This window comes from Anolis sagrei, chromosome 9 (genome assembly GCF_037176765.1).
Source record: "Anolis sagrei isolate rAnoSag1 chromosome 9, rAnoSag1.mat, whole genome shotgun sequence".
NCBI classification, from domain to species: domain Eukaryota; kingdom Metazoa; phylum Chordata; class Lepidosauria; order Squamata; family Dactyloidae; genus Anolis; species Anolis sagrei.
Genome location: NC_090029.1, coordinates 25790785 through 25806631, shown reverse-complemented (window position 1 = coordinate 25806631; position 15847 = coordinate 25790785). Strand labels below are relative to the sequence as shown.

Genomic DNA, 15847 nt, shown 5'->3' with positions numbered 1-15847 from the left:
ATTGTATTCATATTTTTTTTAAAAGTATGATTTTGTAATGTGGGGCAGAATTGCTAAGTCAACCAATTCTTGTGTCATAAAGATTTCTATCTTGTTCACTTCCCTCTTCATGTCACCATTTGTGTTTGTTGAAAAATTCCCACCTTTTTGCGGTTGTCCGTTTCCTTCTATTATTGGACACAGTTCTGAGGTTGCTCAACACCTCTTCTGTGGCCGGGCAGAGTGAAGGTAAATGATTAATAATAAAATGGGGTGTTTGCCTCTCTGTCATTCAAGCTGCTGGATTCAAGACCTTGAAACAGAAAAACCTGAAATTTGGCACGAATAATAACAAGACAGTCTGTGAGAGTGTGCTGGGGAAAGTGAATTGGTTTGCAAAGTTCTTTAGCTAATTTAAATTCACAGACAAGCATCCCCCAGTGGCACAATGCGTTAAACTCCTGTGCCGGCAGGACTGAAGACCGACAGGTCAGAGGTTTGAATCCAGGGAGAGTGCAGATGAGCTCCCTCTGTCAGCTCCAGCTCCCCATGTGGGGACATGAGAGAAGCCTCCCACAAGGATGGTAAAGCATCAAAACATCTGGGCGTCCCCTGGCCAACATCCTTGCAGACAGCCAATTCTCGCATACCAGAAGCGACTCGCAGTTTCTCAAATTGCTCCTGGTATGAAAAAAAATCCATGTTTAAAGCATGCAGCACCATTTTCAGTCACTAGGGGGCAAGCTTTTCTAACCACCCATTTCAATCTATTAATCAAGTAGAGTCTTCATGTTTGCATTTACTCAGAATTGTGCACAAAGACACACAGAATCATAGAATCATAGAGTTGGAAGAGACCTCATGGGCCATCCAGTCCAACCCCCTGCCAGGAAGCAGGAAAATCACCTTCAAAGCACCCCCGACAGATGGCCATCCATCCTCTCTTTAAAAACCTCTTGCATTTGTCTCTGTTGAACTTCATTTTGTTAGTTTTGGCCCATCATCTCTCTAATCTGTGAATATAATTTTGAATTCCGCTCCTGTCTTCTGGAGTGTAGACTCTCCCTCCCAATTTTGTCCCGTCTGCAAACTTGGTGATCCTGCCTTCTAACCCTTCATCTCAGTCATGAATGAAGATCCTGAGCAGGACCAGGCCCAGGAGGGAACCCTTCTGGTGGCACTCCACTCATCACTTCTTTCCAGGATGAAGAGGAGGAAGCATTGGGGAGAATCACCCTCTGAGTTAATTCTCTTAGCCAATTACAGAGCCACCTAACCGTAATTTTGCCTTGCCCACATTGGATTAGTTTCCTTGCCAGAAGGCCGAGGGGGACCTTGCTGAATGCCTCGGTGAAATCCAGATATGCTACATCCACGGTGTTCCCTGCATCTACCCAGCTTGTAACTCTATTTTATAAAACCACATAGGCACACTTACATAGATAAAAAAAAATCTTAAAAGTGTGCAATCAGAGGCCGCAAAACACAATAAAGTAGCATGTGACAGACTTGTGGTTTTTCATTGCCTTTATTTAAATAATATATACATCTGTGGATGAATAGATCCATATGTATTTATATTGTATATTGTAATTGTGTCCTTGGTGGCATTGAATTCTTGCCTTGTAAACCGCTTCCAGTTGCCGGAAGGCAGAGAGGGGCGGTATAGAAATGTGCCAAATAAATAAAAATGCAAAAAGCCTTTTAGAATTTGTTGTCCAATTATTTGTATTTACTGCATCACTAAATTCGATAAAAATTCCACATTGTTTTGAACTGAGATTCGGTTTTGGAATGGGACTCTTCTGAGTACTTCATCACACTGACAGACAACATTACACAAGCGTGTGACGCCATGAAGATTAGTAAATATTTTTCGTTCCTGAGGTTACACCTACCATAGTTGCCACTCTGCTTGTGCGCATCATACTTTTAAATGGTTTTAGTTTAGTTTAGTTTAGCTCTAGCTCCATCTAGGGGCCACAGTCACACTTTATGAGTCCACTGAAACCAGCTGAACATACAACAACAATAATTTTTATTGATTAGCCAGTTGGCCTTATCAAAAACAGACAATGGAGACACAACATACAACAAGAAACCAGCTGAACATAAAAATCTAGATGTCGTTTACGAAGTTTATTGTCTTTTAACTTTTGTTTTTGCAACAGATAGATCATTTGTATCATTTGGAATCCAGTATGCCAAATAACCCGAAGATCCGGGAGTGAAATCACGTATTTCTCCAAGATATTTCTTCATGTCTTTAGCAGAAGGATAACCTGTGAAATTGTATGTAAATTGTATAAATATCACATGTTAAAATCATAGGTAGAAACTCCTATGAAAAAAGAAGGGTAAGCTAAAAGGGGGAAATAACCAGTATCTTCATTAGTTCGGGGGGGGGGGGGGGGACGACAGAAAGTTTCATCTATGCTGATGATCATGCCATTACTGCTCAAGCAGGGAGCTTTGAGATGGTTGAACAGAAGCTCTCTGACGCTCTAGGTGCCCTTACCACCTATTACAGGGAAAACCAGCTGATCCCCAACCCATCCAAAACACAGACATGTACCTTTCACCTTAAGAACAGACAAGCATCCCGAGCTCTGAGGAATACCTGGGAAGGAATCCCAGCATTGCAGCACACCCAAATACCTGGGAGTCACCCTGGACCGTACTCTGACCTACAAGAAGCACTGCCTGAATATCAAGCAAAAAGTGGGCGCTAGAAACAATATCATACGAAAGCTGATTGGCACAACCTGGGGATCACAACCAGACACAGTGAAGACATCTGCCCTTGTGCAATGCTACTGCTGCTGAGTATGCATGCCCAGTGTGGAACACATTTCACCACACTAAAACAGTGGATGTGGCTCTTAATGAGACATGCCGCATTATCACGGGGTGTCTGCGCCCTGCACCACTGGAGAAATTACACTCTTTAGCCGGTATTGCACCACCTGACATCTGCCAGGAAGTAGCAACCAATAGTGAAAGGACCAAGGCAGAGACATCTCCAGCTCATCCCTTGTTTGGGTATCAGCCAGCATGTCAACGACTTAAATCAAAAAATAGTTTTCTAAGATCTACAGAGACACTCGCTGGAACACCTCAGCAAGTGAGAGTCCAAAAGTGGCAAGCTCAAACCCAGAACCTCAATCAATGGCTGATACCAAATGAGAGATGCCCCCTTGGGCACATAGAAGACTGGCGACTTGGAAGGCGCTGAACAGACTGCGCTCTGGCACCATGAGATGTAGAGCCAACCTTCAGAAATGGGGCCACAAAGTGGAATCCACGACATGCGCGTGTGGAGAAGAGCAAACCACTGACCACCTGCTGCAATGCAACCTGAGCCCTGCCACATGCACCATGGAGAACCTCCTTGCGGCAACACCAGAGGCACTCCAAGGGGGCAGATACTGGTCAAAGAACATTTAATCAACTACCAAGCTTGCAAATTTTGTTTTGTTATGTTAGAAATGTAATACAATTGTCTGGTTGCCCCTGACATGATAAATAAATTAGTTCGGGCAATCTAAATAAACTTAAAGGATGTTGGCTCTGACATATATCCAGTCACAGACCTCTAGAGGCATATTATTTCCACCTGAAGAAATAATTCCTCCAAAGACATCCTCTTCTTACCTGTCACCATATTACTTGCTGGATAATCTCCAAGTGGAATGTAACTCCGTTTGCCTGTTTCTAGCGTCTCAGGAGCATGGATGTTTCTCGTGTAACTGTAAAAAGGAAATGTTTTAAAAATGCTTTCAGATTGTTTTTACTATTTTCAATTGATGGGTTGCTATGAGTTTTCTAAGTTGTATGGCCATGTTCCAGAAGCATTCTCTCCTGACGTTTCACCTGCATCTATGGCAAGCATCCTCAGAGGTTGTGAGGTCTCTTGGAAACTAGGCAAGTGGGGTTTATATATCTGTGGAATAATGTCCAGTTTGGGAGAAAGAACTCGTGTCTGCTTGAAGCAGGTGTGAATGTTGCAATTGGCCACCTTGATTAGCATTTAATGACCTTGCATCTTCAAAGTCTGGCTGGTGGGGGATCCTTTGTTGGGAGGTGTTAGCTGGCCCTGAATGTTTCCTGTCTGGAATTCTCTTGTTTTCTAGGTGTTGCTTTTTATTTACTGTCCCGATTTTATAGGTTTTTTTTAAAAAAAACTAGTAGCCAGATTTTGTTCATTTTCATGGTTATTTATTATTTATTGTTTATTTATTTACAGTATTTGTATACCGCTTTTCTCACCCCGAGGGGGACTCAAAGTGGTTTACACATAAGTAATGGCAAAAATCCAATGCCAGTACAATTACAATTATACATTACAATTAGACATAAATCAAATTAAAAAAATACATCCATGAGCAATAAAACAATCATTAAAACAATAAAACAGTATCATCCATCAAATCACTGTTCCAGTCATTGTCTTTCTGAAATGTTGCATACATTTTCTTCTACTGCCCGAAGGCCAGGTCCCAAAACCATGCTTTTATTTTTATTTTTCTAAAAGCCAGGAGGGAGGGAGCAGATCTTATCTCATTTGGGAGTGTGTTCCATAGGCAGAGGGCCACATCCGAGAAGGCCCCGTCTCTTGTCCCCGCTAGGCACATCTGTGCTGTTGACGGGAATGAGAGCAGGGCCTCCCCTGCTCTCACTCCTTTCTGTTGAAATTGTCCACATGCTTTTGGATTTCAATGGATTCTATGTGTAGGATCCTCTCAATTCTGCAGGAGTCTACCGTATGCTATGCAGCTGTGGACAAGTCTATATAAGAACCACCAAACGCAGCAATGCCCAAACACGAATCAAGGAACATAAACAGCACTGCAGACTACTTCAACCAGAGAAGTCAGCCATAGCAGAGCACCTGATGAACCAACCTGGACACAGCATATTATTTGAGAATACAGAAATGCTGGACCACTCCAACAACCACCATGTCAGACTACACAGAGAAGCAGAAAGGAGGGAACAACGCAAATGAACAAAATCTTGTTACCAGAATTTAAAAAACTCCAATATTAGGACAGAAAATAAAGAATAACTGTCAGAAAACTGGGGAATTCCAAACAAGAAACAATCAGGGCCAGCTAACACCTCCCAACAAAGGATTCCCCAGGCAGGAAGCAGCCAGGCTTTGAAGCTGCAGAGCTATTAAATGCTAATCAAGCTGGTCAAACAGGCAAGAGTTCTTTCTCCCACCCTGGACATTCCACAGATATATAAACTTCACTTGCCTAGTTTCCAACAGATCTCCCAACTTCTGAGGATGCCTGCCATAGATGTGGGTGAAATGTCAGAAAATGCTTCTGTAACATGGCCATACAGCCTGGAACGCTCACAGCAACCCAGTGATTCCAGCCATGAAAACCTTCGACAACACATTTTCAATAGAATTTTTTTGTTTTGCTTTGTTTTGGTCTTTTAACCATTATACAGTAAGATTTTTAGATGAGCATTGTTTTAAATTGTTGTAAGATGCTTTTAGTCCCATGCCAGTAGAAAAGCATCATACAAATTAAATAACTGATAATAAAATAAATAAATGTAAATGGTTAGTTGAGAATGTGCTGGTGTGACTGACTTTGGCCAGTCTGTATGATCACTGTAAGCAGGGCATTGCTGAATTATACAATCATAATAGATTTTTTAAAAAAATGAACCTTTTTTCCAGTGGTGTCTTGCTCTTTGGGGTCGCTTCCTCCCTGATTTCTGTGACTTCAACGGGTTGACTGCCCTGTGGAATCTGTGCATAAGTTTAAATTTCACTGTATTTTTACAAAAGTGATGAAGTCACTTTAAAAAATATTTCATAGGCAACAAATGAACGATTAAGATATGTGTCAATAACATCGGATTTTAGCTCAGTGAGCTAAGTAACTAGAAGATAGTGACCATATTTTTACCTAGTGCCAAAAATACTCAGTCTTCAGCTGTCATGGACCAGCAAGAAGTGGGTGCTAGAAATAACATTGTATGAAAGCTGACCGGCACAACCTGGGGATCACAACCAGACACAGTGAAGACATCTGCCATTGTGCTTTGCTAATGAGTACGCACGCCCAGTATGGAATACATTTCACCATGTTAAAACAATAGATGTGGCTCTCTGACATGCTGCATTATCACAGGATGTCTACGCCCTACACCACTGGAGAAATTATACTATTTAGCCCAGGGGTCCTCTAACTTTTTAAACAGAGGGCCAGGTCACAGTCCCTCAAAGTGTTGGAGGGCCGGATTATAATTTGGAAAAAAAATGAATGAATTCCTATGCACACTGCACATATCTTATTTGTAGTGCAAAACACTTAAAAACACTACAATAATTAAAATGAAGAAAATTTTAAAAATATAAATTTATTAGTATTTCAGTGGGAAGTGTGGACCTGCTTTTGGCTGATGGGATAGGATTGTTGTTGTTGTTGTTGTTGTTGTGTGCTTTCAAGTCGTTACAGACTTAGGCTGACCCTAAGTGAGGGCCAGGTAAATGACGTGGAGGGCCGCATTTGGCCCCCGGGCCTTAGTTTGAGGACCCCTGGCCCCTGGTTTAGCCAGTTATTGCACCACCTGACATCCATCAAAAAGTAGCAGCCAATAATGAAAGGTTCAAGGCAGTAACATCTCCAGCCCACCCTCTGTTTTGATATCAGCCAGCATGCCAATGCCTTAAATCAAGAAATAGCCTCCTAAGATCTACAGAGGTACTCGCAGGAACACATCAGCAAGTGAAAGTCCAAAAGTGGCAGCCTAAAACCTGGAAGTTCAATCCATGGCAGATACCGGATGAGAGATTCCCCCCTGGACACACAGAAGACTGGGCTATTTGGAAGCTGCTGAACAGACTGCACTCTGGGACCACGAGATGCAGAGCCAATCTTCAGAAATGGTGCCACAAAGTGGAGTCCACGACATGCCACATGCACAATGAGGGACCTTCTTACAGCAATGCCAGAGGCACTCCAAGTGGTCAGCTTCTGGTCGAAGGACATTTAGTATAATTTAGTATAATGCCAAGTATTTTAACTTTGTGTTTTTAAATACATTATAACTGTATACTCAATTCGCTTCTGACACAATGAATAAATAAATGAACCGCCAAAAGTTTTATTAAGTAGCAAGGAGCAGTTAATCTAAAACAGAATAAAGATGTTGCTTTATGTAGGATTCAGTGAAGGAGAGGAAGAGAAGGAGGGACACAAAGAAGCAAAACAAACCAGAAATGCAGGAAGAAAAGAAAAAGGAAGAACATATCAAGCTAATGATTTCTGCTATATAGTTTTAGTGGTTCATGTTTCATACTACTTATGCAAAATATTTCCTCTTTAAAGTACTACATTTAAAACAGTGGCTCTCAACTTTCCTAATGCCATGACCCCTTAATATAGTTCCTCATGTTGTGGTGACCCACAACCATAAAAATATTTTTGTTGCTATTTCATATCTATAATTTTGCTACTGTTATAAATTGTAATGTAAATATCTGATACGCAGGATGTATTTTCATTCATTGGACCAAATTTGGCACAAATACCCAATATGCCCACATTTGAATACTGGTAGGGTTGGGGGGTTGATTTTGTCATATGGGAGTTGTAGGTGATAGTTCACCTACAATCAAAGAGCATTCTGAATTCCACCAACTATGGAATCAAACCAAATTTGGCATACAGAACTCCCAACAGAAAATACTGGAAGGATTTGGTGGGCATTGATCTTGAGTTTTAGAGTTGTAGTTCATCTACATCCAGAGAACACTGTGGACTCAAACAATGATGGATCAGGACCAAACTTGACATGAATCCTCAATATGACCAAATGTGAACACTGGCGGAGTTTCAGGAAAATAGACCTTGACAGTTGTAGTTGCTGGGATTTATAGTTCACCTACAATCGGAGAACATCCTGAACTCCACAAACCATAGAATTGGGCCAAACTTCCTCCATAGAACCCCCACAACCAACAGAAAATACTGTGTTTTCTGATGGTCTTTGCTCTCTTCTTAGGCGATCCCTCGTTGGCCGAGTAGGATAGTCTTCCAGGATCAGTGTTCTGGTGGGTCCGTAGGTGACTGTGGAGCCCTATTCTTGACCTGCATGTTATCCCACAGTGAGGGCATTGGTTTCCAGGCGGAAGGCGGTCTTGGTCGGGGTTGGCTTGACGCGCCTTCCTCTTGGCTCGTTTCTCTTTTTTGCCATCCCTTCATGCCTCTTCAAATTTTGCAGCACTGCTGGTCACAGCTGACCTCCAGCTGGAGTGCTCAAGGGCCAGGGCTTCCCAGTTCTCAGTGTCTATGCCAGAGTTTTTAAGGTTAGCTTTGAGCCCATCTTTAAATCTCTTTTCCTGTCCACCAACATTCTGTTTTCCATTCTTGAGTTCTTTGACGACCCCACTGACACCCCCTCGCAACCTCCCCTCCCCTGGGGTCCTGACCCCCAGGTTGAGAGATGCTGATTTAAGATGTCATTAAAGGACCTATGGAACAAATTATTCAAAATTAACTTTGTCAAGACCCTTTAACTCGTTGCTAAAATGTACAGAAACCTCTAAATATTAAAAGTAATAGAATGGAGGGGGGGGGAATCGAAATTAATATGGAAAATAACAAAAGTTAAAGTACAAACAAGATTCATTTCTTACCTGCGGCTTCTGCGAATTGGGTATTTGTTCCCATATAAAGCTTCCAATTTTCTCTCTTATTTCTGCAGTGAATGCAAAACAAGTGCGTGTGTGCAAGATGGGGGTGATGCAGTATTTTTATCCTAAAATGTGAAATGATTATCCCTCACAGTATTTCTAAATGAGCTTCCAATTTATTACACTGAATGGCATGAGTCTTGAAAAGTATTTGCAAACACATTAAACTTGCACATTTTTGACAACTTAGCATTAAAATGACAAGGGAGGGGTACTATGGAACACTGAAACTCCATAGACATACACACATACCTTGGTGCAAGCAGGCTGGTGGGAGAAGGAAATGTCCCAATGGCACCGTGTTCCACATATCAGAGTTGGCACAAGCGGTAAGATAACCAGAATGAAAAACCGTAATTCTGTCTTCGAGATAATCTAAGCACTGGTGTATCCTAGAGAAAGATGGGGATTTATCAAAGTAAATACTAAACAGCTAAGCACAAATGTTTTCATTATTGGCACTCTCATTTGAAAGGGTGAACTAGGTCAATCCAGCGGACGGGCAGCTCTGTATGGAGAAAAAGAACAACTGTGTGGCAATATATGGGCCTTGGAGTCACTCATTAACTTCATAGTGTCTTTTTAGACAAGGAATGTCCATCACTGGTTTCCCATTGTCTTCCTTTGAAATATAGTCTACAGTACCTTTGCATTTCTTAGTCGCTTCCCATCCTAGCATAGTGGGCCCTCAATATCTCTACTAGGATCCTCTATAGATACAAAAATCTGTGGATGCGCAAGTCTTATTATATGCAATCTATATATATATAAATGCTCTGTGCATAATGAGTACCTTAAAAACAAAAGAACCAATGAACGAAATCACACCAAATTTGACAACAAAACATCTCACAACACAAGGAGTGACCATCACTAAAAAATTATGAGTATACGGAGATGCGTGACTGCATCTCCGTATACGAACCCACATGATCTCTCTGATCATCTGGAGAGGCCCTGCTCATGATCCCACTTGCATCGCAAGCGCGATTGGTGGGGACGAGGGACAGGGCCTTCTCCATGGTGGCCCCCCTGACTCTGGAACACTCTCCCCAAGGACATCAGTCAAGCCCCAACGTTGGCAGTCTTTAGGAAGAGCTTGAAGACATGGTTGTTCCAGTGTGCCTTCCCAGTGTGCCTTCCCAGAATAGGAAACTCCAAGCATCATGTCCCAAATGCACTTTACTAGAGATTTAAGATTGTCTGCACACCGCACCTACCTCCAAAAACCTATCAATTTCACCTGTCATGTCCAGCATTTTTTAAAAAAATTAATCATTACATTTGGCCCAGCCTTAGTTTTAAATGCGTCATGGTGTTATTGTCTAATGTTTACTGCTAGTCTTTTAATGTTTATTGTTTTGTTTTTATGAGTTTATGAGTTTATTTATTGTTGTATTTGTTATGCTGTTATTTTATTGATGTGTTGTGCCTCAGCCTCTTGTAAGCTGCACCAAGTCCTTCGGGAGATGTTAGCGGGGTATAAATAAAGGATTATTATTATTATTATTATTATTATGTCATTTGGGAGTTGTAGTTGCTAGGATTTATAGTTCACCTATAACCAAAGAGCATTCTGAACTCCACCAACAATGGAATTGAACCAAACTTGGTACACAGAACTCCCATGACCAACAGAAAATACTGAAAGGGTTTGGTGGGCATTGACCTTGAGTTTTGGAATTGTAGTTCACCTCCATCCAGAGAACACTGTGGACTCAAACAATGATGGATCTGGACCAAACTTGGCAGGAATACTCAATATGCCCAAATGTGAACACAGATGGAATTTGGGGGAAGTGAGCTGCTGAGCTTGTTGATCGAAAGGTCGCAGGTTCGATTCCGGGGAGCGGCGTGAGCTTCCGCTGTCAGCCCTAGCTTCTGCCAACCTAGCAGTTCGAAAACATGCAAATGTGAGTAGATCAATAGGTACCGCTCCAGCGGGAAGGTAACGGCGCTCCATGGAGTCATGCCGGCCACATGACCTTGGAGGTGTCTACGGACAACGCTGGCTCTTCGGCTTAGAAATGGAGATGAGCACCACACCCCAGAGTCAGACATGACTGGACTTAATGTCAGGGGACTACCTTTACCTTTTTTACTAGATCTTGACATTTAGGAGTTGTAGTTACTAGGATGTATAGTTCACCTACAATAAAAGAGCATTCCACCAATGATGGAATTGGGCCAAGCATCCCACACAGAACCCCCATGACCAGCGGAAAATACTGTGTTTTCTGGTGGTCTTCTGACACCCCCCTGGTGATCCCCCCCCCCCGGGGTCTTGACTTTCCAGGTTCAGAAATGCTGCCTTAAGGTCATCCAGTCCAACTCCCTTCACCAGGGCAAAAAAACATAATCAAAGCCTTCCTGACAAAGGGCCATCCAGCCATTCACACACAAACGCACATATGTATATGACAGATGCAGTATCAAAGATTTGAAAGGGACCCTAAAGAAGGAAAATTATACGTTGCATGTTCCAGAGAGGGCAAACCAGACAATCTCCACATCAATAATGACAAAGAAACAGCAATAAGTGCTGTTTTTACCCAGAAGCATAAAGAAATTGCATATATTAGAAACCAACACTTTGTCATTACTTTATTTTCCAGATCACCAGACTGGGCCACAGCAACGCATGGCAGGGGACGGCTAGTGATGTAATAAAATGGTGGCCCATATATAAAATGGCAAAGAAACATATGCCAGAGAAAGAGGATATATGAAACTGTGGAAGAATTACATCAGGATGTGTCTACAATTAGGGTAGTGCTTGTTGCATGGCGACATCAAAGTTGGCTTTTTTGGATTCTTCCTCCAAATTATTTCTAAGCTATGTTTGGTTGAACAAATGTATTAGGAAGCAACTATGTAGTAACAATAATATTTATTATTATTATTATTATTATTATTATTATTATCAGCCTCTCCTCACCCTGCTGGACTGGCCACATTGACTGAATGCCCGATCACCGTCTCTCAAATCAATTACTATACTCTGAACTCAAGATCGGGAAACGTAATGTTAGTGGACAGAAAAAGAGATTGAAAACCAACCTTAAAAACTGTGGCTTACACCTTAAGAACTTGGAAACCCTGGCCCTCAAGCACTCGAATTCAGCTGTGACCAGCAGTGCTGCAGAATTCAAAGAGGCATGAATGGAGGGCAAAAGGGAGAAACGTGCCAAGAGAAAGGTGCCTTCCACCTGTAAACCGATGTCCTCACTGTGGGAAAACATACGGATCAGGAACAGGTCTCCACAGCCACCTACAGACTCACTGCCAAGACACTACACTTGGAGGACCATCATCCTCGGGCTACAAGGGATCGATTAAGGAGAAGGAGGAGGAGGACCATCATCCGCAGACTACAAGGGATCGCCAAAAAGAGAGAAGCAATCATGAATGGTATTAATAAAGATTATGTGAAATGGTCAATGACAAAGGATACCTTTTTGTATCAGGATGGGAGGCATCACTGCTGAACAGATAGTCAGCCGCATCCTGGTTTGTAATGACTCCTCCTTCAGCAACTGCAGAAAAGCATCACAGGGATATAATCAGGAGGTTCTTTGGAATACCTTGATTCTGAAATAATGGATTTGCAGAAACATGTCCCTTGCTTTTAGGGTTATGCTTTTCTTTAAAAGAGACTGAGAATTACAAAGCTTTTTATCCATAACAGTGATTCCATTCTTATAGTTATTAATTATCAGTATTTGCAAGTATATTGTCTGGACCAGGCATAGGAAGGAAGGAAGGAAGGAAGGAAGGAAGGAAGGAAGGAAGGAAGGAAGATGGGAGGGAGGGCTGGAGGGAGGGAGGAGGAAGAAAGGCAGGGAGCTAGGAAGGAGGGAGGAAAGAGGAAGGAGGGAGGGAGGAAGAAGGGAGAGCAGAAGGAGGAAAGGAGGGAGGGAGGAAGGAAAGAAAGAAAGAAGGAAAGAAGGCGGGAGGGAGAGAAGAAGGGAGAGAGGGATAAGTAGTAGGGCGAGAAGAAAGAGGAAAAGGAAGGAGGAAAAGAGAAAGGGAGGAGGAAAGGAGGAAAGAAAGAGAGGAAGGAAAGGAAAGGAAGGAGGAAAGAAAGAGGGAGGAGGGAGGGAGGGAGGAAAGGAACAGGAATGGGAAAGGAAGGAAGGCAGGAGGGAGGGAGGGAGGGAGGGAGGGAGAGAGGGATGTAAGAAGGGAGGGAAGAAAGTGGAAGGAAGGAAGGAAGGAAGGTAGGAAGGAGGAAGAGAGGAAGGAAGCAAAGGAAGGAAGAAGGAAAAGGAAGGAGGGAGGGAGGAAGAAGGGAGGAAGGAAAGAAAGAAAGGAAAGAATGGGAAAAGAAGGAAGGAAGGAGGGAGGGAGGGAGGGAGGAAAGAAGAAAGAAAGAGGATGAAAGGAGAAAAGAAAGAAGAAAAGAAGAAAGGGGAAAGGAAGGAAGGAAGGAAGGAAGGAAGGAAGGAAGGAAGGAAGGAAGATGGGAGGAAGCAAGAAAGAAAGAGGAAGGAAAGAGAAAAGAAGAAGAAAAGGGGAAAGGGGAAAGGGGAGGAAAGAAGGAAAGAAGGGAGGAAGGAGGGAAGGACGGAAGGAAGAAGGGAGGAAGCAAGAAAGAAAGAGGAAGGAAAGAGAAAAGAAAGAAGAAAAGGGGAAAGGGGAAAGGGGAGGAAAGAAGGAAAGAAGGGAGGAAGGAGGGAAGGAAGGAAGGAAGAAGGGAGGAAGCAAGAAAGAAAGAGGAAGGAAGGAGAAAAGAAAGAAGGAAAGAAGGAAGGGGGAAGGGGAGGGAAGAAGGAAGGAAGGGATGGAGGGAGGAAGAAGGGAGAAAGAAGGGAGGAAGCAAGAAAGAAAGAGGAAGGAAGAAGAAAAGAAAGAAGGAAGGGGAAAGGGGAGGGACGAAGGAAGGAAGGAAGGAAGGGAGGGAGGGAGGGAGGAAGGAAGGGAGGGAGGGAAGGAGGGACGAAGAAGGGAGGAAGCAAGAAAGAAAGAGGAAGGAAGAAGAAAAGAAGGAAGGGGAAAGGGGAGGAAAGAAGGAAGGAGGGAAGGAAGGAAGGAATAAAAGGAGGAAGCAAGAAAGAAAGAGGAAGGAAGGAGAAAAAAAGAAGGAAGGGGAAAGAGAAGGGAAGAAGGATAGAAGGAAGAAGGGAGGAAGGGGAAGGAAGGAGAATGAGTTCCTTGTGTTGTCTCTTCTGGCCTTAGAAAGCTGCCTCCATTCTTCATTGCCATGGACATGACCCCACTTCCCTCAGTTTCCTCCTCGCAATGCCTCTTTCCCCCCTTTATTCACCCCAAAGTCTGCAGAGTTCTTTGCTGACGCTTTGAGAGAACCAGGCCCGGCCGCCATTGAACATCCTGCTCTGAGGGGGGAAAGCGATCCTTTCCTGCCTTTTCTTGTTGAGGGAATGAGACCAAATCAGGGCCAGGAAAAGGAGGAAGAAGGAGTGCGTCTCCTCTCATCTCCCCACATTGTGGGGTTTTCGCATTTAGGACCCTCTTTTTCCGTCACACGCAAACACGCGACTCCTGTGCTTTTGGTGGCTGTGTGGAAAAGAGAGTTCCTACAACTTGGGTTTTCTTTTAAAATGTCCTCTTCTGCACCACAACTAAAGGGACAACAGCCCTTTCCAGTTTTAACCAGTCTCAAATTCGAAATATTTCGATCATTTTCACTTATCAGGATTGTCCAAGATTTAAATCCATCCCAAAATGGTCGCGAACAAAACAGGCCCAAAGCCTGAAAGAAAATGGCCGCCCGAGGGAAGCCATTTTCCTGTCAGTGAGTCCTTTTGGGAAGCGGCATTGTTCGAGTTTGATCACTCTAAGTTTAAAACAAATTAATTTCTCAAATTGCCTCACGTCAATGGGTCATAGTGGGAAATCTTCCCTACTTTATCAAGTCTTCCTTTCTAGATATCCAAAGGCAAGACTCCATTTTCTACAAATTTTTCATTATTTCCTCCCCGAATACCAATGGAGAGCTTGGCCATTTTGATCTAGTCCAGGCATGGGCAAACTCTGGCCCTCCAGGTGTTTTGGACTGCAACTTCCACAATTCCTAACTAAGAGGAGAAAGGGAGGAGATGGATTTTGTCATTTGGGAGTTGTAGTTGTTGGGATTTATAGTTCACCTACAATCAAGGAGCATTCTGAACTCCACCAATGATGGAATTGAACCAAACTTGGCACACAGAACTCCCATGGCCAACAGAAAATACTGGAAGAGTTTGGTGGGCATTGACCTTGAGTTTGGGAGTTGTAGTTCACCTACATCCAGAGAGCACCGTGGACTCAAACAATGATGGATCTGGACTTCACTCAGGACAAATAATTAATATGCCCAAATGTGAACACTGGTGGAGTTTGGGGAAAATAGACCTTGACATTTCAGAGTTGTGGTTGCTGGGACTTATAGTTCACCTACAATCAAAGAGCATTCTGAACTTCACCAATGATGGAATTGATCCAAACTTGGCACACAGAACTCGCATGACCAACACAAAATACTGGAAGGCTTTGGTGGGCATAGACCTTGAGTTTGGGAATTGTAGTTCACCTACATCCAGAACACTGTGGACTCAAACAGTGATGGATCTGGACCAAACTTGGCACAGATACTCAATATACCCAAATGTGAACACTGGTAGAGTTTGGGGAAAATAGACCTGGACATTTGGGAATTGTGGTTGGTGGTTCACCTTCAATCAAAGAGCGTTCTGAAGTTCACCAACAATAGAATTGGGCCAAACTTCCTACATAGAACCCCATGCCTTAGAATCATAGAATCCTAGAGTTGGAAGAGACCTCATGGGCCATCCTGTCCAACCCCATTCTGCCAAGAAGCAGGAAAATCGCCTTCAAAGCACCCCTGATAGATGGCCATCCAGCCTCTGTTTAAAAGTCTCCAAAGAAGGAGCCTCCGCCACACTCCGGGGCAGAGAGTTCCACTGCTGAACAGCTCTCATGGTCAGGAAGTTCTTTCTCATGTTCAGATGGAATCTCTTTCAAATCTATGACACTATATCTGTGTGTGTGAGAGAGAGAATCATATCTATACTATATATCTATACTTATGACTGGATGACTCTTTGTCAGGATGGCTGTAATTATATTTGCTTGCCCTGGTGAAGAGAGTTGGACTGGATGTCCTTAAGTATTTTCTGGTGGTCA

The 15847-nt window shown here is 43.0% G+C and overlaps 1 protein-coding gene across 1 annotated transcript; it reads right to left on the bottom strand.

The window, feature by feature from the left end:
* Positions 1 to 2090: 2090 nt before the first annotated feature.
* Positions 2091 to 14031, bottom strand: TERB2 (telomere repeat binding bouquet formation protein 2). The gene is made up of 7 exons (XM_060755913.2): positions 13968 to 14031; positions 12156 to 12237; positions 8954 to 9093; positions 8645 to 8706; positions 5667 to 5749; positions 3634 to 3728; positions 2091 to 2261 (listed from the first exon to the last, which is right to left on the bottom strand). The coding sequence occupies exons 1-7, from the start codon at positions 14029 to 14031 to the stop codon at positions 2119 to 2121; spliced, it is 669 nt and encodes a 222-aa protein (XP_060611896.2). The 3' UTR covers positions 2091 to 2118.
* Positions 14032 to 15847: the final 1816 nt, after the last annotated feature.